General features: G+C 39.4%; 1 protein-coding gene across 2 annotated transcripts in view; it reads left to right on the top strand.

Annotated features, from left to right (window-relative positions):
- Nucleotides 1-3967: 3967 nt before the first annotated feature.
- The window catches only part of YIPF6 (Yip1 domain family member 6), a 29787-nt gene continuing 7033 nt past the window's right edge, over nucleotides 3968-26721 (top strand). For both annotated transcript variants that reach the window (XR_008707957.1, XM_055563219.1), the window contains exons 1-4: nucleotides 3968-4285; nucleotides 22361-22489; nucleotides 23523-23601; nucleotides 26291-26333. Coding sequence is in view for 1 of the 2 variants with exons in the window: in XM_055563219.1 (XP_055419194.1) it covers nucleotides 4229-4285; nucleotides 22361-22489; nucleotides 23523-23601; nucleotides 26291-26333 (308 nt within the window). In the remaining variant the exon portion in view is untranslated. The remainder of the gene's footprint in view (nucleotides 4286-22360; nucleotides 22490-23522; nucleotides 23602-26290; nucleotides 26334-26721) is intronic.

Genomic DNA, 26721 nt, shown 5'->3' with positions numbered 1-26721 from the left:
TAACAAGTGGTGCTGGGAAAACTGGTCAACCATTTGTAAAAGAATGAAACTAGAACACTTTCTGACACCATACACAAAAATAAACTCAAAATGGATTAAAGATCTAAACGTAAGACCAGAAACTATTAAACTCCTAGAGGAAAACATAGGCAAAACACTCTCCAAAATAAACCACAGCAAGATCCTCTATGACCCACCTCCCAGAATATTGGAAATAGAAGCAAAAATAAATGGGACCTAATTAAAATTAAAATCTTCTGCACAACAAAGGAAACTATAAGCAAGGTGAAACGACAGCCTTCAGAATGGGAGAAAATAATAGGAAATGAAGCAACGGACAAAGAATTAATCTCAAAAATATACAAGCAACTCCTCCAGCTCAATTCCAGAAAAATAAGTGACCCAATCAAAAAATGGGCTAAAGAACTAAACAGACATTTCTCCAGAGAAGACACACAGATGGTTAACAAACACATGAAAAGATGCTCAACATCACTCATTATCAGGAAATGCAAATGAAAACCACAATGAGGTACCATTTCAAGCCAGTCAGAATGGCTGCTATCCAAAAGTCTACAAGCAATAAATGCTGGAGAGGGTGTGGAGAAAAGGGAACCCTCTTACACTGTTGGTGGGAATGCAAACTAGTACAGCCACTATGGAGAACAGTGTGGAGATTCCTTAAAAAACTGGAAATAGAACTGCCATATGACCCAGCAATCCCACTGCTGGACATACACACTGAGGAAACCAGAATTGAAAGAGACATGTGTACCCCAATGTTCATTGGAGCACTGTTTATAATAGCCAGGACATGGAAGCAACCTAGATGTCCGTCAGCAGATGAATGGATAATAAAGCTGTGGTACATATACACAATGGAATATTACTTAGCCATTAAAAAGAATGCATTTGAATCAGTTCTAATGAGGTGAATGAAACTGGAGCCTATTATACAGAGTGAAGTAAGCCAGAAAGAAAAACACCAATACAGTATACTAACGCATACATATGGAATTTAGAAAGAAGGTAACGATAACCCTGTATGTGAGACAGCAAAAGAGACACAGATGTATAGAACAGTCTTTTGGACTCTGTGGGAGACGGCGAGGGCAGGAGGATATGGGAGAATGGCATTGAAACATGTAAAATATCATATGTGAAACAGATGCATGAGGGAGGGTGCTCAGGGCTGGTGCACTTGGATGACCCTGAGAGATGGGATGGGGAGGGAAGTGGGAGGGGGGTTCAGGATGGGGAACACATGTACACTCATGGTGGATTCAAGTCAATGTATGGCAAAACCAATACAATATTGTAAAGTAAAATAAATAAATTAATTAATTTTTTAAAAAGTACTTCTTGGTGGATTTCTCCAAGGCTCTAATTGGACAACCCTAAATTAGGACTTCCCTTGTGGCTCAGACAGTAAAGCCTCTGCCTACAATGCAGGAGACCCAGCTTCGATCCCTGGGTCAGGAAGGTCCTCTGGAGAAGGAAATGGCAATCCACTCCAGTACTCTTGCCTGGAAAATCCCATGGATGGAGAAGCATGGTAGGCTACAGTCCATGGAGTCACAAAGAGTTGGACACGCCTGAGCAACTTCACTTGGTCTTAGAAAAATTACTCTAGAAGAAAGAAGTAATATTTCTGTTTGAGCCACTTCTGATATTGCTAGATTGGAGGCCTTCACTTGGCCAACCAATCATACTTGTTCTGACCATGGTCATAAATATGAATTACTTAAATTTCCTTAATCACCCTTGTTTACTGTTGCTTTTCCTGGTAACCTCCCATAATTGACTCTCCCCACCCTCAAAAGCCTATTTTGTCTTTAGCTGAGGATGCTATTTAAGGTGAGGGTTTTGGCCATTTTGGTGAGTTACCAGTTTTTCTGGGTCTCTTCCCAGAAATGATATTAAACCTTGTTTGATTTTCTCCTGTTAATCTTTCTCCTGTCAATTTAATTCTTAGATAAGCCAGAAGAATGTAGATGAATAGAGGAAAATTTCTTCTTCCCTAACAGTAGCCTTCAAATCCATTCAGTACCTTGGGGGTGGGAGGGGAGGATAGTTCTTTGTCAACTCTTTTTTTTTTTTTTTTAAAGTAACACATAACACATGTATATAGTAAAAATTTCAAACTGGATGAAAGGTCATACAATGAATAGCCCTCCCTTGAAAGTCAATAAACAGTCCCTCCCACTTTATTGCCAGTCCACCAGTTTCTCCCTCAGAGGCAACCACTGTTACCAGTTTCTTTGTAGCCACTGGGACATAGTCTGAATATTCAAATACATGGATATACATTCCCTTCTACTTTTTTACAGAGATGATAGCATACTATGTAAACTGTTCTGCACCTTGCTTTTTATATATTAAAATTTATTTTCTTCCAAAATTTTGTCCTAATGAAATATGCTGCTTCCTTTTTGAGTTAATTTTGACCATTTCTTCAGAAAACTACCTGTTTCCTCAATATTTTCCAGTAGTTTTCAGAGTTAGAACAACTAACAAAGTTCTTCATACCCATTGGTCTGTTAATCCCACTTTCACCACTTACAAAGTTTCTAAGCTATTTGGGGCAAGACCTGTGACTCCTGATGTAGGGAAAATGTTCACAGAGGGTAATGAGTGTAGCGTATTAAAGAGTAATGAATCAGTTTGGAAATTTTGTGAGATATGGTTGCAATTAAGAACATAAAATAATTACTATTTTAGGAGTGCAGCCCTATGCCACCCCCTTCCTCTTCAACTTTCTTTCCTGAGTTTCTCTCTTCATAGCATATTATCTCACATTCAACTTGTACCCTATTAGTTAAATGAGGAACACTGGCATTTTTAGACTGAAATAACCCCTAGGTAAGCCAAACACTGACTTTCTCAACAATTGTTGTATGGCCTGTCCTCCTCTTAAGCCAGCACCAAGGCCATCTTGAAATTAGTGGCAAAGAGGCCAAGAGATAAGGTTAGGTGTTATAGTTGTGGTTTTCAGTTGGGGAGAGAGAACTAACTTTGGAGGTTGGCAAGGAAACAGAAAAGGTTATTAAAGGCCTCAGGGAAGCCAGAAGGGACTTGGTAACCCGATAAGAGTGCTGAGGTCAGGACAGGGTAGGGGTGGCATTGGGGGTGAGAATGGTACTGGCAGGGATGGTGGAGGATGTATGGGAGGCTGAAGCTGAGCCTGGGTAATTGTACATAATATTCTCTTGTAACTTTTTTTTTTAAGTTTCATATCTACTGGTGTAATTTTTAATATTATTTCCATCAGTATTGCACAAGTACTGAAAATGTGCTTGGTCTGACAAGGTGAATTATAAGAATATTTAAACAAAACAGAACAACACACACACACACCTCATTAGTTTGGGAATTTCATCACACTACAGCCACATTCTTTTACGTTTACTACTTGTGTGCTTTCCTAGATTGCCCAACCAAAAAAATAAAGCTTCCTATTTCACATCCCCTACCGTGTTTGTTAAAAGTGGAAAACTAGTATTTATTTGCCCCAACTGGTACTCTAGCATATATGGCTCACATCAACAATGGATGTATTGCCTGATCTCATGTTAGCCTGGGGCGAGGTGAACTGGAGTCTGAAACACTGAGAAAGTCCCGAGATGAGACAGAAAAAGAGATAGGGACATGCAGGAGTATTCTTTTAAAAGTTACTTTAATATTCACCCTCTTTCAGCCTTGAACATCTTCAGTACTTGCCCCAGATCGCTTAGGCGCAACAGTAGAAGGAGCAGTTGGTAGGAAAGGGTTCATCTTTTTATTCAGCAGCTGGGAAACAGTCGCTCGGCCGCTGGGGGAGGAGCAGGGTTTTCCCCTAAGGTGCAGTTGTGGGGTGAGTTTGGGGGCGGCACACTGAACCTCCGCCTGAGAGCCGGAAGCAGGCATGGAGGGGGAGTGGCGCTGAGCCGGGGGAGGAGTGAGAGAAGGAAGCGGCAGTCCCTTGGCATACGGAGCCGGCTGAAAATCAGGGTTGAATGTTAAAAAGGGAGCGTATTTAGCGACACTCCTGGCCCCGAAGAAAGGAACTGAGGCGACACGAATCCCCCTGTCCAACACCCAGAAGACGAGACACGAGTGCCAGGGCCGCTAGCAGCTGTTAGGCGCTTTTTGGTGACGCGGCCCCTGCGCGCAGACGCGCTGACGGGCCGCGGCCTCCACGTCTCAGGTTCCGCAAAGGCTTGTGGGAGCGACCGGGAGGAGGGCCAAGATGGCAGAAGCGGTGGAGTCTCCAGGAGACCCGGGGACAACAACGCCCAGGCCCCTGGTGAGCTTGGTATCTGCGACAAAGGGGACCGAGGGTGAGGCAAAGTGCCCCTTAAGGAAGTAGGGTGATGGGCTTGTACTTGAGAGTACTGGAATTCCTTCCTCCCGACAGGCCCTTCCTGTATCAGATGCCAGATCCAGTCCCAACCCTCTATCTGTTCTTTGGGCTAACTCCCCCGGCCCCCTCCCTCCCCGCCCCGCCATTCTCCTCGCCGCCGCCCCCCTCCTTTCCTCGCCTTCTTGTGAAACTCTCTTTCACTTTCCTTTCACTCTCGCCACTTGTCCTTCTCCCCTTCATTTTATTAAATGCTGAGCTTTAGGCGATTTAAGTATCTTTGCATCTGCTGTCCCCTGTTTTATCGAGACTTGTCACTAGTCCTCGATGGAGTAGCAGCATTCTGGGATTAATGAGAGATTGATTCTCATGGGACATTATAACTTGATTATTTATTTGCTCAGTGAACCCCAGTCGTCCTGTTTTAATCCCTGCCCTCCCTTGTCACTGCTCCTTGCAGTCCTCTTCATGATGATCTCTTGCTCCTGTCTCTGCAGAGGACAGAATGTCTATTGCAAGTACTACAAGTCCAAAGCCTGGACATGTATTTAAGAACACAGGGTTTGGAGTTAATGTTACTTGGCCTAGAATCACCCATTCTGGCACTTGTGTGAATTTGGGCAAGTCATTTAATGGAGAGTATTTCTTCATGTGTAAAATGGACATAAAAATACCTGCCTCAAAAAGTTTTTAGGAAGTTGAAATGACATAATTTATGTGAAATGTCTAATAAAATTAGTACCATAACTGAGTAGTGTCAACTCAACATTCTATCCCCCATCCCACCTCCCAAACAACGTTTAGTTATGTCCCAAATAGTGTTTATGAGTAGGTGCTCAATAAATAGTACATTCCTTTTCTCTGTTTTAAATTGTCAGCATAGTAGAGGACTGACCTGGGAGTCAGGTGAAACTGATTCTAGTTATGGTTCTGCTTACTAGCTTTATTTGTTCATCTCGTCATTCTTTTGACAGATATTTATTGAGCATCCACTATGATCCAGGCACTCTTTTAGGCATGGTGGATACAACAGTGAAAGAGAGTGAGTAGGTCCAAGTTCTCACGGAGTACTTGTGACCTTGAGGAAATCACTCTGAACCCCAGTTTTGCCTTTTGGAAAATGATAGTAAGTCACCACAGAGTCAGAGTACCAAATGAACTAATATAAGCATAGGGCATGGTATGCCATAGTTACAGGAGTTTAGATGTTTTTAGTTCCTGTTTTTCATCTAAACTGCCCCACTTCTCTTTTATGAAGCTTTCCCCCAATTAATTTTAGTGGTTCTGATAACTCATTACTCAGTATCCAATACACTTCTATTCAGCAGTGTTTGTTGAACTCCCACAAAGTGTAATACACTATGCTAGTTGCTTTAAGAAATACAAGTGGCCTGTCCTTATGGTGCTTACAGTCTGATTTTAGGCATAAGACAAACATACAATGCTAACATAAGACAGTATGTAAGAAAGTTACACATAACATTTTAACATAATTTAAAAGGTGCTATCATGTCTTGTTGAGGTGATGAAGCAGGCAACATGGTAGAAGTTATATTTGAGGGAGACTCAAAGGATGGGTGGGATGTGAACATAAGAGCTATGAATGATTGATTACCTGATATGTGCCAGGATTGTGCTATACATCCTTTGCATATTTTCTAAACTTTATAGCAACTATTTCAGTTAGGTGGTTTTTAGACTGTGTTTTACTTGCAGGTGAGGAGATGCGACTCAGAGAGATTTGATGATTTCCCTAGGGTGACCAGGCTGAAATTTGAACCTGGGTCTGCTTCTGAAACCGAGACTATTACCATTAATGCTACACAGACTCTCATCGGTGAAGATACAGAGGTTAGGAGATACTAATGTATTTGTAGAACAACAGAGAGATTACTTTGGTTGAAGCACAGGGAAGTATTAGAAAAGAAGCCTTAAAAGATAAAGCTACTGTAGTAGAAAGGCAGTATAGAACGGTGGCTTTGTGTGCTCTGGGGTTCAAATTGTCTAGGTTTGGTTCTATGCTCTGTCATTTAACTAGCTGTGGGATATTGGGGAAATTACCAAAATCTCTCCATATCTCCGTTTCCCTATCTGTAAAATGGAGATAAAGTAATACAGGGTTGTTCGGTGGATTGAATAAGTTAATACACATAAAAGACTTGGTAGAGTGCCTGGCACGTAATAATCATGCAATAAGTGTTATTTCCTTTTATTGACTACTATGCTGGGAGGTTTAACAGGCAACAACGTGTCAGTGGAAATTTTTGAGGAGGGAAGGGTTTTAAATCATGAATTTGACAACATAACAAAGGAAAAGTTACCATGGAAAATGTGTGGAATCTAGAATACCGTGCAGTTGTTGCAGTAGTTCTGGAATGAAGTGACGGCTACCTGGATTATAGCAGTGGTAGATGTGAAGATTTGAGAAAGGCAGAATCCTCAAGCATTTGCAGTGCTAGGAAGAATGTGTCTTAGTGTTTTTCAAACTTTAACATGCTAGCAATCATCTGGGGAATCGTATTAAATTGCAGATTCTCTTTTAGTAGGTCTGAGATGAAGCCTAAGATTCTGCGTTTCTAATAAGCTCCCAGATGGTGCTGCTGCTGCTGCTCCCAGTATCACATTTTGAAAAACAAGTCTATAGATAAATGGGAGGAAAGTGATACCCTGAACAGAAATACAGAAGAGGATGAGGGCCCTAAATGTTGATTCATTCACTTTTGGAAATGTTTAGTTCCAGATATTGATTGACAGACCATCCAGTAGATATCCAGCAGGTAGTTGGACACTAAAATCTGGACTTCAGGGCTCACAAGAGGTCAGGACTAGAGAGATTGATTTGGAATCATCTGTATAGAGTTGAGAATATAGAATCTTGGGTAATGCTTGTCTATTGCCTATCTAAGGAGCAGAAAAAAGAGCCGTAATAATCGCTGTAGCCTAGGGTCTGGAAGGATATTGGTCCCAGGTGGACCATGCCACTAAGCCCCTATCTGCCTGCTTGGACCAAGTTGTTTTCCTGCTTGATTTCACCCGCCCCAGCCCACTTGTTGACCTTGTTGACTTCTTTTTCTCCTCAGAATTTTGGTCAGTAGAATGACCTATCTGTGCCCAACTGCTTTCTTAAGGCTGCAGTTCCCACATTTACTGTGTGTTTTTGGCCCGGCCTTTACTTGCTCCCCTCATTGGCCCAAGCCAGGCAGCAAAGTGTGCACATGTGTTTATATGCACACATATGTTTGTATGTGCACAGGCCTGCCAGCACAGAGGAAGGGGAGGAATATGAGGTCCAAGTCACCTTTCATCCTCACCAAGGGGCTAGTCAGAGAGCAAGGTCCACTAGCTGAGGGCCTGGTAGCACTGTCTCATATATGGGGCTGGAGAGCTTCAGATCCTGGCTCAGTTCACTGAGCAATGTTACTGATTCTCTGGAGAAGAGATATTGAGGAAGGGTTGGGATGAGGGGTGAGTGGGAATCACATGGCACTTTAGTGACTACTGCTGCTGCTGCTAAGTCGCTTCAGTCGTGTCCGACTCTGTGTGACCCCATAGATGGCAGCCCACCAGGCTCTGCCATCCTTGGGATTCTCCAGGCAAGAACAATGCAGTGGGTTGCCATTTTCTTCTCCATTAGTGACTATAGTCACTGCCAAAACCAAATAACTGGAGTTAGGCCAAACTTCCCTGGTTAAGGGCCCAGTCTTCCAAAAGATTGGCCACTTCATATACCAGCCACAGGTTTGGAGGTTACCAGGACCACCCTCACTTCTGAACTACTACAAATTCAAGAGTTCCTATGATCAGGCTCTGTAATTCACTAGAATGAATCACAGAACTCAGGACAATGGTATACTTAAAATTACACTTTTATTATAGCAAAAGGGTACAGTCCAAACCAGCAAGAGGGGGAGATGTGTAGGTTGAGGTCTGAGGTAGTTCGTAATACAAAGCTTCCTTGTCTTCTCTCTGTGGAGTAAAGGCAGGACCTTGTTACCCTCCTGATATGTTGATGTATGACAGACAGTATGTAGAATATTGCCAGGGAAACTCACCCACATATTTAGTTTTTATTGAGGTTTCATTACATAGGTGTGATTGACTGGATCGTTTTTTCTTCCACTCCCAAGAGACCAGGTTTGTATCACAGTACTCAAGTGAAGTCACTGTCGTGTCCTACTCTTTGCAACCCCATGGACTGAAGCCTACCAGGCTTCTCCATCCACGGAATTTTCCAGGCAAGAGTACTGGAGTGGGTTGCCATTTCCTTCTCCAGGAAATCTTCTCAACCCAGGGATTGAACCCAGGTCTCCCGCATTGTAAGCAGACGCTTTACCGTCTGAGCCACCAGGGAAGTCCTCACAGTACTCAAACTTGACCTCAGTCCTCAAACTTGACCTCAATCCTCTAATCTTACATTTGGTCTTTTAGGAGTGGCTAGCCCCCTATGCTCGGAGAAGGCGATGGCACCCTACTCCAGTACTCTTGCCTGGAAAATCCCATGGACGGAGAAGCCTGGTAGGCTGCAGTCCATGGGGTGGCTAAGAGTCGGACACGACTGAGCGCCTTCACTTTCGCTTTTCACTTTCATGCATTGGAGAAGGAAATGGCAACACTCCAGTGTTTTTGCCTGGAGAATCCCAGGGACGGGGGAGCCTGGTGGGCTGCCATCTATGGGGTCGTACAGTCAGACACGACTGAAGTGACTTAGCAGCAGCCTCCAGGAGAATTGCACCCTTAACCAAGGCTCTCCACATGCCACATGTTGAGCATTGATTGTGTAGTACATGACTTGCAGGTGTTACCTAATTCTTATAGCAGTGTTGTTTCCAAGGGAGGGCCATTCAGCTTCAAAGCCCATTCGTTCTGCACTGCCCTGCCTACCCTAGCTGTAGCAGGCAACAAGAAAACTCAAAACACAAAATCCTGGAGTTTGAAAAGACAGTACCATAGTAGTGAAGAGAGAATAATGACTTCAAAATGGGGTGGTTTACACATTAAGTGCTGAAGAATATTCAGAAGATGAAACCGAGAAAGAATTCTTATATTTCCCTTCTTTTAATTGCAGATTTTATTTATTTATTTATTTTGGCCACAACCTGTATCATGTAGGATCTTAGTTCCCTGAGGATCAAACCCATGTCTCATGCATTGGAAGTACAGAGTCCTCTTGACTGCCAGGGATATCCCAGGATTCATATATTTCTTGATTGTGAGGTCACTGTTGGCAATGTCAGTAAAGTTGTGAGAAGACCAGTACAGGTTAAAAAGGATTAAGCAAGTAAGAGAGTGAAGAGCAGTTTGATCAGAGAAGAGGAGAGCGGTTTGAGGTAGTGACAGAAGTAAGGAAGTGAAATATTTTACCATTTTATTATGGGAGCTTTCATATATTTACTTTTATTTTAAAAAACGTTTGTTTGCTTACTTATTTATTTGGCTGTGACAGGTATTAGTTGTGGCATGTGGGATCTAGTTCCCTGACCAGGAATGGAACCCTGGGTTCCCTGTTTTGGGAGTCTTATCTTAGCCAGTGGACCATCAGGAGAGTTCTTCAAATATTTAAATAAAATAAAGAGTAGTATAACAAATCTCATATAACTTTCAGCATTCTGCTATTATTTCATTTATTTCCTTACCACATTTTTTTCTAAAATAACCTTTATATTTTGAGCTAATTTTAGACAGAAAAATTGCAAAAATGGCACAGAGTTCCTGTATAACCCTCACTCAGCTTCCTCCAGTGGTAACGTTGTATATAACCATAGTACAAAGAACAAGGAAGCTAATGTTGATACAACACTATTAAACTATAGTTCTTATTTGAATTTTATCAGGATTTCCACGAATGCCCTTTTTTGTTTCAGGATCTTATCCAGGATCTCACATTGCATTTAGTTGTTATTTTCCCTTAGTTTTCTTCAGTTTGTAATGGTTCTTCAGTATTTCCTTGTCTTTCATGATCTTTTATGAGTATTTTAAAGCAAATCCCAGATGTATCCCTTTACCCATAAATACTTCACTATGCTTCTGTAATAGGTAAGGACTGTTTGTTTTGTTTGGTTATCACACATAACATAATAATAATCACTCCTTAATATCATCTAATCTCTGTTCACCTACCAATTTTCTAAAAAAAAAAAGTATGTTTTTACAATTTGTGCAAATCAGGATCCAAACAAGGTCAAATTGCATTTGGATAATAAATCTCTTTTAATATATGTGTCCTTCTGTTTTTGATGTAATTTATTTGTTTAAAGTCATTTCTTTTGTAGAATTCTCCACTTTCTGTATTTGGCCTATTGTATACTTACAGTATTTTTAGTAGGTGCCTCTGTCCACATATTGCCTGTAAACTCTTAAGATCTAGACATTTGTTTATATTTAGGTTCATTTTGGCTTGGGTAGGGGAGGCAGAAAGAAAAATGAACTTAGGTGGCCCCTAAAATTAGCAATTTTTTGTTTATTTTTTAACTTTCTGTTGAGAAAAGTTTCAAACATATACAAAAGTAGAATAGTAAAGTGCACTCTTGGGTACCCAACCTTCAATAATAATTACCAATTTATGGCCAGTCTTCTTTCTTTTGTAGCCCTACCCACTTCCCTTCTATACTATTTTAAAACAAATCCCAAGCATCATTACATTAATAAATATTTAATATGTATCTCTAAAAGATAATTCTGTTTTTAAAGAACATAACCACAATATCATTAGTACATGTAAAAAATCAATAGTTCCCTAATATCAAATATCTTGTCAGTGTTCAAATTTCCAGCTCTTTCCTAAATGTTGTATTTTTATAATTTAAAATCTGACCCACCACCTATTTTTATAAATAAAGTTTCATTGGAACACAGCTGCACTTCATTTTTTTATGTATTGTCTTTGACTTCTTTCATGCTACAGAAGCAGAGTTGAGTAGTTCCAACAGCAACCATTTAGCTCTCAAAACCTAAAATATTTACATTTGGATCTTTCACAGAAAAAGTTTGCTGACCTCTGCTTTAGGCAGTTATCTTTTAGAATCATTAAAAATAAGAAACAATGCTTTTTATATTGACTTTCATTTAAACCACTTCTGGAGATCTTCATTTCCTTGTGTAAATCCAAACTTCTGATATCATATTCCTTTCTGAAGATTAACATTTCTTGGAATGCATGTTTCAGCTTTTTGTTCATCTGAGAAAAGTCTTTATTTTGCCAGCTTTTTTTTTGGGGGGGGGGGTTATTATAAGACTTGTTCAGCAAAGACAGTGTTACCTTGAGAGTTGGTTAGAGTATGTTTTATGTGTATAAAGTAATAATTCATGTTTTGATGCTGTTAAACTTTAATTTTATTTCATTTTATTTTAGGGAGCAGGAGAGGTTTACAGTTTTCTTTGAGAAACCAAAAGGGAAAGCAGTTATCCCTCATCCAAGGCAGGAAATAGTCAATTATTGCTTTATAGCAGCACTGTCATTTCGAAGAAGTTAGAACTAGTCCCTCTTTAAATGGCTTTTTAATTCAATCAGTGTTACTGCAGTATAATGCTTGTTCAGTAAAATTCACCCATTTTAAGTTTGTAGATGGTTTTCAAAATGTACTTGATTCTAAGATCATACTAGGAGAATGAATAAAAGTGTTTGGAGTTTGCAGTCCTGAGAAGCATCTCTGTTTTCTGTGATTCTGGTTCCTTTGCATGGCAAAATCACATATGCCTGAAAAGACAGCTGTCATTTCAACTTTCATTGATGTCCTGTTCCTTGGGACATCAGGAACAGGAAGTCAAGGATATTCTGGAAGGCTCCAAGTTTCTGGGCCTTTTAGTTTAGTAAGGATGACGTCAGGGCCTTTTCCCTCTGCTCCATTTTTTTCCTCTTTCTGGAGGAGAGGCCAAAGGCACAGGCGGATGTGTCTTGCACGGAGCCCCATGGTCCATGGATGTGGCTGGTGGTCTCCCATGAACCTGAGACATGTATTCCCTTTCATTTTTAATAGCTATTTTTGTTGTTTTTTGAATTGTGGGTTGACAGTTTTATTCATTCAGCACTCTAAAGGTGTGTTTGTCTTCTTTCTTACATTATTTTGAGTGAGATGTCTGTTGTGTTTTTTTCCTGATTGCAATGTCTTTTTTTCTCTGGTTGTCTCTAAGGTTTTCCTCTTTATCTTTGGTTTTCAGTAGTGTGAATGTGTCTAGGTTTGTGGATTTTTGCTTTTGTTTTGTCTTTAGATATTTATCTTGATTGGGGTTTTCTGGGCTTGGATCTATCATTTGAGGTCTTCCGTCATTCTGGAAAACAATTCAGCCTTTACCTTTTCAAATATGTTTTCAGATCCATTGTCGTTCTTGTGGGATTTCAAAATATAAAAATTAGATTATTTAATATCAACCCCACAGTTCTTGTGTGCTGTATTCTGTTTGGGGTGGTCTTATGTTTTTTTTTTTTTTCCTGTTTTATTGAAATATTGACATATAACAGTGTATAAATTTAAGGTATACAATAGAATGACTTATATATGGTTTTTTCTTTACCAGCTCTTATTTCTGTTTAGATAATTTTCACTGACCTATCACTGATTTCTTTATTTGACCTTGTTGAGTCTGTTACTATGTTCTTTTATTTCTAGCATTACCATTTGACTCTTACAGTTTCTCTTTGCAGAAATTCACCATCATTTTTGCATAATCTTCTACTAGAGCCTTTTAACATATTAATCATATAGTAACTTTTTCTGCTGAAGTTATAACGTCTGAGTCACCTCAGAGTTTGGTTTAATTGCTTTGTGTTGTCAGAGTGTGTTGTTTTGCCGTATATGTGTTTATGAGGAAGGGGTAATTTTTTATTGATTGCTGGCTATCATATTTAGTAGTAGAGACTGCCTGGAAATGGCACGTCTTTTCTGTTAAGTTGTTACTATAGGGGTTAAGTCAGTCTAGTAAGGAGTTGAACCTGTATTTGGCTTTTGTCCTTGATAGGGGAACTGTCAAATGCATCATCAGCTTCAAATTCCTCTCCTATTACTTTGTGCATAGGGAGGGCAGTAGGTTTGCCCAGTGTTTTTCTTAATGTTTCTTCTCCATGTTTGGTTTTCTGCATTCTGTTTGGCCCTGCATAAAATAGTGGGTTTCTCTCTAAGCTCTAGCCCCTCCCTTAGCACTAGATTGCTGGCTTTTGTTACTCCATACTTGCTAGCCTGGTGGTGGTGGAGACCTGGGAGGTAGGGATTTTTTGTTGTTTTGATCCACCCTCTGCCCTGTGTCCCTGAGTCTCCTGGGTGAGACTTTCTCAGTGATCCTGTCTCTTCCCCTAGCTGAAAGCGAAAGCTGCTCAGTCGTGTTCGACTCTTTGCGAACCCATGGACTATACAGTCTGGAATTCTCCAGGCCAGAATACTGGAGTGGGTAGCCTTTTCCTTCTCCAGAGGATCTTCCCATCCCAGGGATTGAACCCAGGTCTCCCACATTGCAGGCAGATTCTTTACTAGCTGAGCTGCGAGGGAAGCCTCTAGCTGAAGGAGACTCTTAATAGTCTGGCATTAGGATGATTTCCCGGAGAAGGCAATGGCACCCCACTCCAGTACTCTTGCCTGGAAAATCCCATGGACGGAGGAGCCTGGTAGGCTGCAGTCCATGGGGTCGCTAGAGTCGGAAACGACTGAGCGACTTCACTTTCACTTTTCACTTTCATGCATTGGAGAAGGAAATGGCAACCCACTCCTGTGTTCTTGCCTGGAGAATCCCAGCCTGGTGAGCTGCCATATCTGGGGTCGCACAGAGTAGGACACGACTGAAGCGACTTAGCAGCAGCAGCAGTAGCAGGATGATTTCCCATCCTTCCCCCAGGAGTAGCGAGGTTTGTCTTTTCTCTTTCCCCAGCCACAGTGGCCTTCACCTGTGCTCTGAAAACAACAGGGTTTGCTGATCTTCCCCCTGTAGCTTTAAGGCTCTTTTTCTGTAGGGGAGAAGGGTCTGAGCTGGGCTCTCTGCTTTTCTCAGAAGAGGCAGCTGCTTCCCGCCACCACACCTAGATGGTGGAAGTCTGGAGAAGAGCCTGCAGGTGGGTGTGAACTCCCCCTGTGTCTAATGCTTAAAAGGGTGCTATCCTGTCATAACAGTCCACACGTGGTCTTTAGCAGTTCATTTTAAGTTTTAGCTGTATTCTTTACCATCTGTTATGCCCGGTGTTGTTCTCATGGTTTGCTGCAGATGAGCCAGTGCTCATGTTCCATCTCTTCTTGGAAGTGCCTGTTTTTCCTTAGATTTCTTTCGTGATACTTGGTTGCCCTAAAACCTCAGCTCTGATGGATTCAAGGAAAATTATGATTTTGTAATTAATCTGGCTTTTTCTCATTGTTCTAGTGGATGGAATGCTCATTCCAGTTTTCTATATCCTGATTAGAAATCAAACTACAGTGTTGTAAACTCACTTGAGATAGTTGCTCTTTGTGTGGTTGTGTATTTAATTTAGCAGGTTAATTTGTTCCATTTTTCTTTCAGTTTTAGGGACTACTTTAAAATTTTAATTTTGTTTAATAATTCTGTGAAGAATTTATATGACTTCAAGTCATAAATACAGAACAGTGTGTATTCTAAAAGCCTAACTTCTCTCCTTGTTTCCTCTACCTTTTTCCCTCCTTTCCTAAATAGGAAGCTTTTAAAAAAAATCTATAAATACTACTTGCATTACATGTGACTTAAGTCACTTTGTGTGTGCATACTCAGTCTCTCAGTCATTCTGACTCTTTGTGATCCCATGGACTGTAGCCTGCCAAGCTCCTCTGTCCATGGATTTCTCCAGGCGAGAATACTGGAGTGCATTGCCATTTGTTCTTTCAAGGGATCTTCCCAACCCAGATCTCTTGCATTGTAGGCGGATTCTTTACCGTCTGAGCCACGAGGGAAGACTATATTTTCAGGGATCATTTCTAAGTCATATTGCATTATTTATTTCTTATTTTTAAAAGGTAACATTCAGATATGTGTGTGTGTGTCTCTGTGTGTGTGTGTATAATATATATTTGTATCCCTTCCTTTCTTAGATGTAGCATATATACAAACTTTTCTTCACATTCACATTAACATGCCATAATATTGAGGTAAAAAAGTCTGTTTGGTTTTATCTGTAAGATGGCCACAAGAAGTGCTTAGTTGTCCTTTTTTAATTTTTATTTTTTTAATGATGAAAGTATGATAACACATTTATAGGAGACTTGGAAAATACAGAACAAGGTTGCATATCAGTTCAGTTCAGTCTCTCAGTCATGTCCAACTCTTTGCAACCCCATGAATTGCAGCACACCAGGACTCCCTGTCCATCACCAACTCCCAGAGTTCATGCAAACCCATGTCCATCGAGTCAGTGATGCCATCCAGCCATCTCATCCTCTGTGGTTCCCTTCTCCTCCTGCCCTCAATCTTTCCCTTCAGTCTTTTCCAGTGAGTCAGCACTTCGTAAAGTATTGGAGTGGCCAAAGTATTGGAGTTTCAGCTTTAACATCAGTCCTTTAAATGAACACTCAGGATTGATCTCCTTTAGGATGGACTAGTTGGATCTCCTTGCAGTCCAAGGGACTCTCAAGAGTCTTCTCCAGCACCACAGTTCAAAAGCATCAATTCTTCAGTGCTCAGCTTTCTTCACAGTCCAACTCTCACGTCCATACGTGGAAAAACCATAGCCTTGACTAGACAAACCTTTGTTGGCAAAGTAATGTCTCTGCTTTTTAATATGCTGTCTAGGTTGACCATAACTTTCCTTCCAAGGAGCAAGCGTCTTATTTCATGGCTGCAATCACTATCTGCAGTGATTTTGGAGCCCAGAAAAATAAAGTCAGCCACTGTTTCCACTGTTTCCCCATCTATTTGCCATGAAGTGATAGGACTGGATGCCATGATCTTAGTTTTCTGAATGTTGAGCTTTAAGCCAACTTTTTCACTCTCTTTTTTCACTTTTATCAAGAGGCTCTTTAGTTCTTCTTCACTTTCTGCCATAAGGGTGGTGTCATCTGCATATCTGAGGTTATTGATATTTCTCCCAGCAATCTTGATTCCAGCTTGTGCTTCCTCCAGCCCAGCGTTTCTCATTATATCATCTGCATATAAGTTAAATAAGCAGGGTGACAATATACAGTCTTGATGTACTCCTTTTCCTCTTTGGAACCAGTCTGTTGTTCCATGTCCAGTTCTAACTGGTGCTTCCTGACCAGCATATCGGTTTCTCAAGAGGCAGGTCAGGTGGTCTGGTATTCCCATTTCTTTCAGAATTTTCCACAGTTTATTGTGATCCACAGTCAGAGGCTTTGGCATAGTCAATAAAGCAGAAATAGATGTTTTTCTGGAACTCTCTTGCTTTTTCAGTGATCCAAAGGATGTTGGCAATTTGATCTCTGGTTCCTCTGCCTTTTCTAAAACCAGCTTGAACATCTGGAAGTTCACGTGTCACATATTGCTGAAGCCTGGTGTGGAGAATTTTGAGCATTACTTTACTAGCGTGTGAAATGAGTGCAATTGTGTGGTAGTTTGAGCATTCTTTGGCGTTGCCTTTCTTTGGGATTGGAATGAAAACTGACCTTTTCCAGTCCTGTGGCCCCTGCTGAGTTTTCCAAATTTGTTGGCATATTGAGTGCAGCACTTTCCCAGCGTCATCTTTCAGGATTTGAAATAGCTCAACTGGAATTCCATCACCTCCACTAGCTTTGTTTGTAGTGATGTTTTCTAAGGCCCACTTGAGTTCACATTCCAGGATGTCTGGCTCTACGTGCGTGATCACACCATCGTGATTATCTGGGTCATGAAGATCTCTTTTGTACAGTTCTTCTGTGTATTCTTGCCACCTGTTCTTAATCTGTTCTGCTTCTGTTAGGTCCCTACCATTGCTGTCCTTTCTTGTGCATATCTTTGCATGAAATGTTTCCTTGATATCTCTAATTTTCTTGAAGACATCTCTAGTCTTTCCCATTCTGTTGTTTTCCCTTATTTCTTTGCACTGATCACTGAGGAAGGCTTTCTTATCTCTCCTTGCTATTCTTTGGAACTCTGCATTCAAATGGGTATATCTTTCCTTTTCTCCTTTGCTTTTCACTTGTCTTCTTTTCACAGCTATTTGTAAGGCCTCCTCAGACAGCCATTTTGCTTTTTTGCATTTCTTTTTCTTGGGGATGGTCTTGATTCCTGTCTGCTATACAATGTCACGAATCTCCATCCATAGTTCATCAGACAGTATCAGATCTAGTCCCTTAAATCTATTTCTCACTTCCACTGTATAGTCATAAGGGATTTGATTTAGGTCATACCTGAATGGTCTAGTGGTTTTCTCCACTTTCTTCAATTTAAGTCTGAATTTGGCAATAAGGAGTTCATGATCCGAGCCACAGTCAGCTCCCGGTCTTGTTTTTGCTGACTGTATAGAGCTTTTCCATCTTTGCCTGCAAAGAATATAATCAGTCTGATTTTGGTGTTGACCATCTGGTGATGTCAATGTGTAGAGTCTTCTCTTGTGTTGTTGGAAGAGCGTGTTTGCTATGACCAGTGCGTTCTCTTGTCAGAACTCTATTAGCCTTTTCCCTGCTTCATTCTGTACTCCAAGGCCAAATTTGCCTGTTACTCCAGGTGTTTCTTGACTTCCTACTTTTTCATTCCAGTCCTCTATAATGAAAAGGACATCTTGTTTGGGTGTTTGTTAGTTCTAGAAGGTCTTGTAATTCTTCATGCTGGTGCTGGTGCTGCTTCTGCTGCTAAGTCGCTTCAGTCGTGTCCGACTGTGTGTGACCCCATAGACGGCAGCCCACCAGGCTCCCTGTCCCTGGGGTTCTCCAGGCAAGAACACTGGAGTGGGTTGCCATTTCCTTCTCCAATGCATGAAAGTGAAAAGTGAACATGAAGTCGCTCAGTCGTATCTGACTCTTCGCAACCCCATGGACTGCAGCCTACCAGATTCCTCTGTCCATGGGATTTTTCCAGGCAAGAGTACTGGAGTAGGGTGCCATTGCCTTCTCTGTAGGTCTTCATAGAACTATTCAACTTCAGCTTCTTCAGCATTGCTGTTTGGGGCATAGACTTGGATTACCATGATATTGAATGGTTTACCTTGGAAACGAACGGAGATCATTCTGTCGTTTTTGAGATTGCATCCAAGTACTGCTTTCCGGACTCTTTTGTTGACTATGATGGCTACTCCATTTCTTCTAAGGGATTATTGCCCACAGTACTAGATATAATTGTCATCTGAGTTAAATTCACCCACTCCAGTCCATTGTAGTTCACTGATTCCTAGAATGTTGATGTTCACTCTTGCCATCTCCTGTTTGACCACTTCCAATTTACCTTGATTCATGGACCTGACATTCCAGGTTCCTGTGCAATATTGCTCTTTACAGCATTGAACCCTGCTTCCATCACCAGTCCCTTTCACAACTGGGTGTTGTTTTTGCTTTGGCTCCATCCCTTTATTCTTTCTGGAATTATTTCTCCACTGATCTTTAGTAGCATATTTGGCAACTACCGACCTGGGGCGTTCCTCTTTCAGTATCATATCCTTTTGCCTTTCATACTGTTCATGCGGTTCTCAAGGCAAGAATACTGAAGTGGTTTGCCATTCTCTTCTCCAGTGGACCACATTCTGTCAGACCTCTCCACCATGACCCAGCCATTGGCATCCCTTAGTTTCATTGAGTTAGACAAGGCTGTTATCCATGTGATCAGATTGGCTAGTTGTCTGTCATTGTACTTTCAGTCTGTCTGCCCTCTGATCCCCTCTCTCAGTGCCTACCATCTTACTTGGGTTTCTCATACCTTGGACATGGGGTCTCTCTTCACAGCTGCTCCAGCAAAGCGCAGCATATATAGCAAAGGTTGCATATAGTTCCACTGTATATTACAATTATTTTTAAGTAGATAAACTAAGATTTTTATTTGGAGTTTCAATATCAAACTCTCAAAAATTAATGAATATACAGAGAAGTAGAAAGATATAGTAGATCTGAAAAGCACTGTGAACCAGTTCACACAACAGTAGGATACAAATTCTATTCACGTTCCCATGGACTATAGACTCAGAGACACTGGAACATATCCAGGGACGTAAAGTGCAAAATTTTCATGATCTAAAGGTATTGAAATTATACAGAATCTATTCTCTTGTGCTCACTTAGTTGTGGCTAACTCTTTGCAACCCTATGGACTCTCCAGGCTCTTCTGTCCATGGACTTTTCCAAGCAAGAGTACTGGAGTGGGTTGCCATTTTCACTCACTGTGGAATTATGTTAGAAATCAATATCAAAAGATATTTGAAAATAACCCACATTTTTCAAGTGCATTGTGACATTTACCAAGAGAGATTACTTAGACTTAGCTATTGAAAGCCTCAGTAAGGTTAGACTGAAACAAACAGAGAGGGTGATTACTGAGAAGAAATGCTTAGTTGTCTTTAACTTCATTTGAACCAATTTTGTTAGCTTGTGACAGCTGTCATATCACATTCATTTTTTTAAAACTTACCAAAATTGGTGAATTTTTGTATAGCCATTTTAATATTGAAGATGGGAGGAAAAAAAGCAACATTTTTGGCATGTCATGCTTTATTATTTCAAGAAGGGTAAAAACGAAACTGAAACACAAAAAGATTTGTACAGTATATGGAGAAAGTGCTGTGACTGATAGAACATGTCAGAAGTGCTTTGGGAAGTTTCGTGTGCTGGTTGATGCTCCATGGTTGGGTAGAACAGTTGAAGCTGATAACGTTCAAATCAAGACATTAATTGAGAACAATCAAAGTTATATATTATCAGGCAGGAAATCACCGACCTACTCAAAATATCCATATCAAACATTGAAAATCATTTGCACCAGCTTGGTTATGTTAATTGATGTTTGGGTTCCACATAAGTTAAGCAGGAAGAAACCCCAAACTTCTTGACCATATTTCCACATGTGATTGTCTACTGAAACATAATGAAAACATTCCATTTTTAAAAACAAATTGTGTTGGGCAATAAAAAGTTCCACACTGCTGGACAGTATCCACAGAAGAGATCATGGGGCAAGTGAGATGAACCACCACCAACCACACTAAAGGCTGGTCTTCATCCAAAGAAGACAATGTGTACATGGTGGGATTGGAAGGGAGTCCTCTATTATGAGCTCCTTCTGAAAAACCAACAGATTACTTCCAACAAGTACTGCTCCCAATGAGACCAGCTGAAAGCAGCACTTGGCGAAGTGTCTGGAATTAGTCAACAGAAAATACATAATCTTCCTCAGGGTAACACAAGACCTCAGGTTTCTTTGATGACCTGGCAAAAACATAATAAATAGCTTGGCTGGGAAGTTCTGATTCATCCACTGTATTCACCAGGCATTGCACCTTCAGATTTCCATTTATTTTGGTCCTTATAAAATTCTCTTAATGGAAAAAATTTCAATTCCCTAGAAGATTGTAAAAGGCACCTAGAATAGTTCTTTGCTCAAAAAATAAAAAGTTTTGGGAAGATGGAATTATGTAGTTGCCTGAAAAATGGCAAAGTAGTAGAACAAATGGTGAGTACATTGTTCAGTAAAGTTCTTGGTGAAGATGAAAAATGTGTCTTTTATTTTTACTTTAAAACTGAAGGAACTTTTTTGCCAACCAGATGGTTCTTTAGAGATATCCTCATTCCTCTTACAGCTGCATAGCATTCCATTATGACATACCATGCTTTATTCAACTAGTTCTCTGTTGATGGACATTTGGGCTATTCTCAGGGTTTTTTTTTTTTTGTTTTTTTTTTTTTTGTTTTTGCTTTTACAGGTAGTATTGTAATGAGGAGCCTTGTGTATATGTCTTTTTGTATATTTACTGCTTTAGACTCCTAAAAGTGGTGAGCAATCCATATGTAAATTTGCCAGATATTGCCAGATTCATCTTCAGTAGGGCCTAGTACCATTTTGCCTTCCCACCAACAGTGAGTGCTCTTTCCCCTCAGCTTTACTTGCAGAGTGTGTTGTCAAACTTGGGTTTTGCCAGTCTAATGGGTGAAGAATTTCCAAGTACTTTTAATAAAACTGTGATCAAAAAGTTGGTTTTTTTACAAGTTTTTTGAACAACCTTATTCTTTCTAAAATTTTACTGTACTTTCTTGTTTTTCATTTACCTGCAACCTTTTCACACTAAGCATTAGACCCATTGGACCAAGAACCATATGAGGAGGGATTGCTTCTCTTTTCTTAGGAACTTGAAGATTCTAGAGTTTCAGTCGCAATAATTAAATTTGACATATGAATATAAGAGTTTAAAAGTTTTCAATCTTGCAGTTCACTTTGGAAATGTTATTCTGTGGTTGCCAACAATCTGGTTAAAAAAAAAAAAGGATAAATAACGTGCTTTACTGTTTCTCTGTTCTTCCCAATTTTCTTTTAGATTTTACATAATGTTCCTTCTTAGCCAGCAGAGGCCACTAGAGCCCACTAAAGAGCAGAAGTGTAAAAGAATCATGACAGTGCTAAGATGTGATCACTGAAAGGTCACTTTTTTCAATAGTTCTGTAATCTTACTAGCTATGTCCTGTTAAGATTTCATGCTTGAAAGAAACTATTTGAGGCCAGGAAAATATCTATTGTTGTTGTTTTAGTTGCTAAGTCGTCTCTGATTCTTTTGTTTCCCCATGGACTGACCCCCTACCAGGCTCCTTTGTCCATGGGATTTCCCAGGCAAGAATACTGGAATGGGTTGCCATTTCCTTCTCCAGGGGATCTTCCTGACTGAGGAATCAAACCTGCGAATCCTGCATTGGCAGACAGATTCTTTACCACTGTGCCACTAGGAAAGCCCGTAAAATATCTATGCCATTTACTTTATAATATTTTTCATCATATTCCATCTCCTTCTTTAAAAGAAACAAGTATTTGAGAATTTTAATTAACTGTACTGTTCAATGTTTGGTGAACTAACACCTTACTTTAAAAACTATAAAACCCTATAAAAAGATATAGTCCTGCTCACTGGGAAATGATGTCTTTGGGGAATCCTGCAGTTTATTACAGGCTTTAAATTTTTTTTTCCCTAACTCTTCTCAGTTTGCAGGCCTTTCTGATATATCTATCTCACAAGACATCCCTGTGGAAGGAGAAATCACCATTCCTGTGAGATCGCGCGTTCGGGAATTTGACAGCTCCACATTAAATGAGTCTGTTCAGAATACCATTGTAAGTTAGATGAGTTGAGAGAATTTCTGTTCAGTGTCATGGGCTAAATAACTAATAGCACTTTGTAATATTTTTTTTTTTGGTTCACTAATTTTCAGTGTATTTTATTTATTGAAGTTTAAGATTCTCCCCTAGAGAATAATTTGGTACAGCCTTTTTGGAAATCATTTTGACTGTAATGGATATTAAGGAACTTAAAATGTTCATATTTTTTGAGGTGATAATTCTGTTTCTCTAGGTATAAGGAGAAAAAATTCAATACAAAGATAATTTTAAAAGAAAAATATTTACACAAAGATGTTTGTTACAGCAGTCTTTATAGTGGGGAAAAGTTGAACAGAAGAGTAATTGGCTAAGTAGATTATGTTACATCTGTGTGGTAGAATGGTTAACAACCATTAAAAATCATGTTTTCAAAGAACTATTAATGACATGAAGAAAATTTTAGGTGAAAAAATTAGGACAGAATTACCTCAACTATATTTTGAGAAGTTAAATGACTGTACCTTTCTTCAAATGTCTTGATTTTTTAAAATCTGACTTCTAGGATTCTTTTGCCAGAATGAATGGAAATTTTGAAAATTAATTGATTTTACATATTGTGAAGAGTGCGGTAGCTTAGGAGCAGGCCCTTTGGCTCTTGTGACCTTATCATGTTGAACTGAAAGTTAGATGCTGTGTTTTGCAGAACAGATTTTACTAGTGCTATTATTTTCATTTCTTTAAGTAGCATATTAAGAGGGCTATATTTCTCTTTTGCAGAGTTTAAAAAATCAAAATCAACAGAACTGATGAATGTAGTAAAGAGTTAGATGTTGGCTTTAGGAGTTAAAGGACAAGTTAATAGAAAAAGGAGTTAACACAAAAACCCCACCTCTCTGGTTTGTTTGTATGGTGAAGGAGTTAGACTGGAGTTATGGCTCTAAAATTCAATGAAGGGCTCCTAGGGGGATTGAAATTAAAAAATTGAGCAAATTCAAGGGGCTACTTGGTAGCCTTGGTCATTACAGTACAGCATATTTTTATCTTTCAGATGCGTGATCTAAAAGCTGTTGGGAAAAAATTCATGCATGTTTTGTACCCAAGGAAAAGTAATACTCTTTTGAGAGATTGTAAGTATGAGTGGTTTTTGAGGCTTTGCTGTTTTTCATTATACCTTATCATAAGCATTTATAAGGCTTTGTGGTAATAAAGCTGATATCATTTTGCAGGATGAAAAATGAATATATTATAGATGAAGGTTTTGAAAAAAGTTAAAAATTGAGGATGAAGTTTCAGAGATTGGAAGATTTTGCTTAATATATTGTCCTCATCAATAAATATAGACTGTATATTTTCACCTGCTGTAATAGACACTGCACATAGTATTTCTGTAAATGGCAAACACATAGTGACTTTGTTCAGCCAAGAAACTTAATGATCTCCAAGGGAAAGACAGAATGTTTAAATGTTACATTAGAGTAATAGCTAATACCCATTAAGGATTAACAAATTAATAGTACTTTATTGACATTTCTATTTTCAGAATGATCATTGTTGACTGCTTTAAGAATTCCAAACCAGTGTTTGCAGAAAATTATGCTATTATTTAGAATTTATTCTCAAAATTGTTAGGCTTTTAGTTTTTCTTTTCAAACATTCTTGGTTTTTCTTAGTACCCTTTATCCAAAAAAAGACTCAGTTGTTTGAGAATAGTAACAATGATGTTGGATATGCGTGTACCTTCTATTTTGGCAGCATTTCTGCTGTAACATAGGGATGTCAGATATGTGGCAAATGTGCCATCACTGTGTGGTGATTGGATGCAGTGTCAGAATACTTTTTCAGCAAAGTACATTGTGGGTTGAAGCTGACAGATGATTTGCTACAGCTGGTATATAGTGGAAAGAACATGGACAAATCTGGGTTTTGAATATTGATTCCATCACTAGCTGTGTGATTTTGGATAGTGATTCCATCACAAGCTGTGTGATCCTGGATAAGACAGTTAACTTTTCTGAGGTTGAAGTTTCTTCCTCACAAAAGCTGTCTTATCCAATGAGATGCCACTTCAGATCCATTAGGATGGCTCTGATCAAAGAAATGGAGAATAACAAATATTGGTAAGGATGTAGAGAAATTGGAACCCTTGTGCATTGCTGGTGGGGATGTAAAATGGTACAGCCACTGTGAAAAAGAGCATGGTGTTTCCTTGGAAAATTACGTAGAGAATTATCACATGATTCAGCACTTCCACTTCTGGGTATATACCCAAAAGACTAGAAAGCAGGAACTCAAAGTGATATTTGTATACCCATGTTCGCAGCAGCAGATGAAAACAACTCAAATGTCTATTGGTGGATGGATGAGTAAATGAAGTATGTTATATACACCATGGTATATACCATATATGAATGGAATATTACTTATCCTTTAAAAAGAGTGAAATTCTGATACATGCTACAACATTGATGAACCTTGGAAGACTTTATGCTAAGTAAAATAAGCCAGACACAAAATAATATATATTTATTCTACTTAGGTTAGGTACCCAAAATAGTGAGATTTATAGAGATAGAAAGTAAAATGGTTGTCAGGGACTGAGGGGATTTTGGGGAGTTATTGTTTAATGGGTTGGAGTTTCAGTTTGGGAGATGAAAATTTTATTGTTTACCTAGTAAACATAGTCTATTAGAGTGTTAGGATTGTGATTTTTCTTTTTTTTTTACATCTTTTACAAACTTTCCACAGTGGTGTCAAAATTACTCTTTCAGGTAAAGTTATGTACAAGTCAAGTTAAAGTTAGAAGTAGTATGTACCTTTTTTCATATTGTTTGAGGAAGATAATTGTGCTTTAAGCTTTATGTTACTGAACTATTGGTGTATTAATCACTCTATTAATTCTCAACCAATCACAGCTATTGGTTGAGAACCACCATGCTTAGACTTGATATTGGCAGAGCCTTTATAGTTTTCAGAAAGTTTTCATGTTATTTAATATTTAACCCTATGAAATTACCAATGTTGGGCTGTTGTCTCATTTTATAAGAACAGCAGTTCTGTACTAGTTCAGTGTAGTAATTATGAAAGGGAACCTGTGTTGTAGAGTAGAAAGGACTTTATAGTAGGAATCAGAAGATTCTGATTTTGTTTCTAGGTTCTGGTCCTACCCCCACACTTAACTGTTTATATTAACTTGGGCACATCGCTTCTTCTCAACTTCATTTTTCATATTTTTGAGATGAGTCTGATTATACTTGCCTTGTCTAACATAGTCTCCGATTGGTGAAGTGACGGGTTTAGTCTTCTTTTGCACTGTGCAGGGTGGGGCAGTTAAGTCTTCTGACTCCTTGCCTATTGGTCTTTATCAATAGCTTGCTAGAATGTGGCTTAGTAGGTGGTGTGTGTGTTAGTCACTCAGTTGTGTCTGACTCTCTGTAACCCCATGGACTGTAGCCCACCAGACTTCTCTGTCCATGGGATTCTCCAGGCAAGAATACTGCAGTGGATTGCCATTCCCTTCTCCAGAGGATCTTTCTGACCCAGGAATTGAACTCTGGTCTCCTGCATTGCAGGCAGATTCTTTACTGTAGTAGCTGAGAAGAGGGGTGATTTGTATTGTATGAAATGAGCAAAATTTAAAAGATATATGAAGCATTCAGAATTGCGGAGCAGAGAAGGCCAATAGAGGGATAGGAGAGGTGGAAGGTTTGGGCAGACAGAGAAAGCCTTGATGTCTGAATGCCAAGAATGGCAGAATAAAAGACAGAAAATACTATATGCCTGTGTCTTAACAATTTTCTGTCTTTTCCTTTCTTGTAGGGGATTTATGGGGCCCTTTGATCCTTTGTGTGACGCTTGCGTTGTAAGTACTTATATTTCCTTTCTTTGTCATTTGAGATAGACTAAACTTTTTTCATGGAGTTTCAAAATTGAAGGGGATTTTGACTGAATTTTTCATTTTGGACTTCTTTGACAAATTATACTCCTTATGCATTTAAATCTAAAAAGTCAAGTAGCTTTCTATATCAGTTCAAAGAGTGATGGAATTAAAGATATGAAAATTATGCCCACCCTCATTTATGCCCACCCTCATTTATCAGTGAGTTCTTACCCTGTTTTAGTAATTTCTATAGTTACTAATATGTTTTAGTCATTTCAACATTTATTCACACTCATATACCTCCCCATCATTAAGCTAAGTGAAATAAGTATCTTAAAGGTTTAAGTACTAAACAATTAAAGTAGTATTT

Source organism: Bubalus kerabau, chromosome X (genome assembly GCF_029407905.1).
Source record: "Bubalus kerabau isolate K-KA32 ecotype Philippines breed swamp buffalo chromosome X, PCC_UOA_SB_1v2, whole genome shotgun sequence".
Taxonomy (NCBI): Eukaryota; Metazoa; Chordata; class Mammalia; order Artiodactyla; family Bovidae; genus Bubalus; species Bubalus kerabau.
This window is presented reverse-complemented; position numbering and strand designations above follow the sequence as displayed.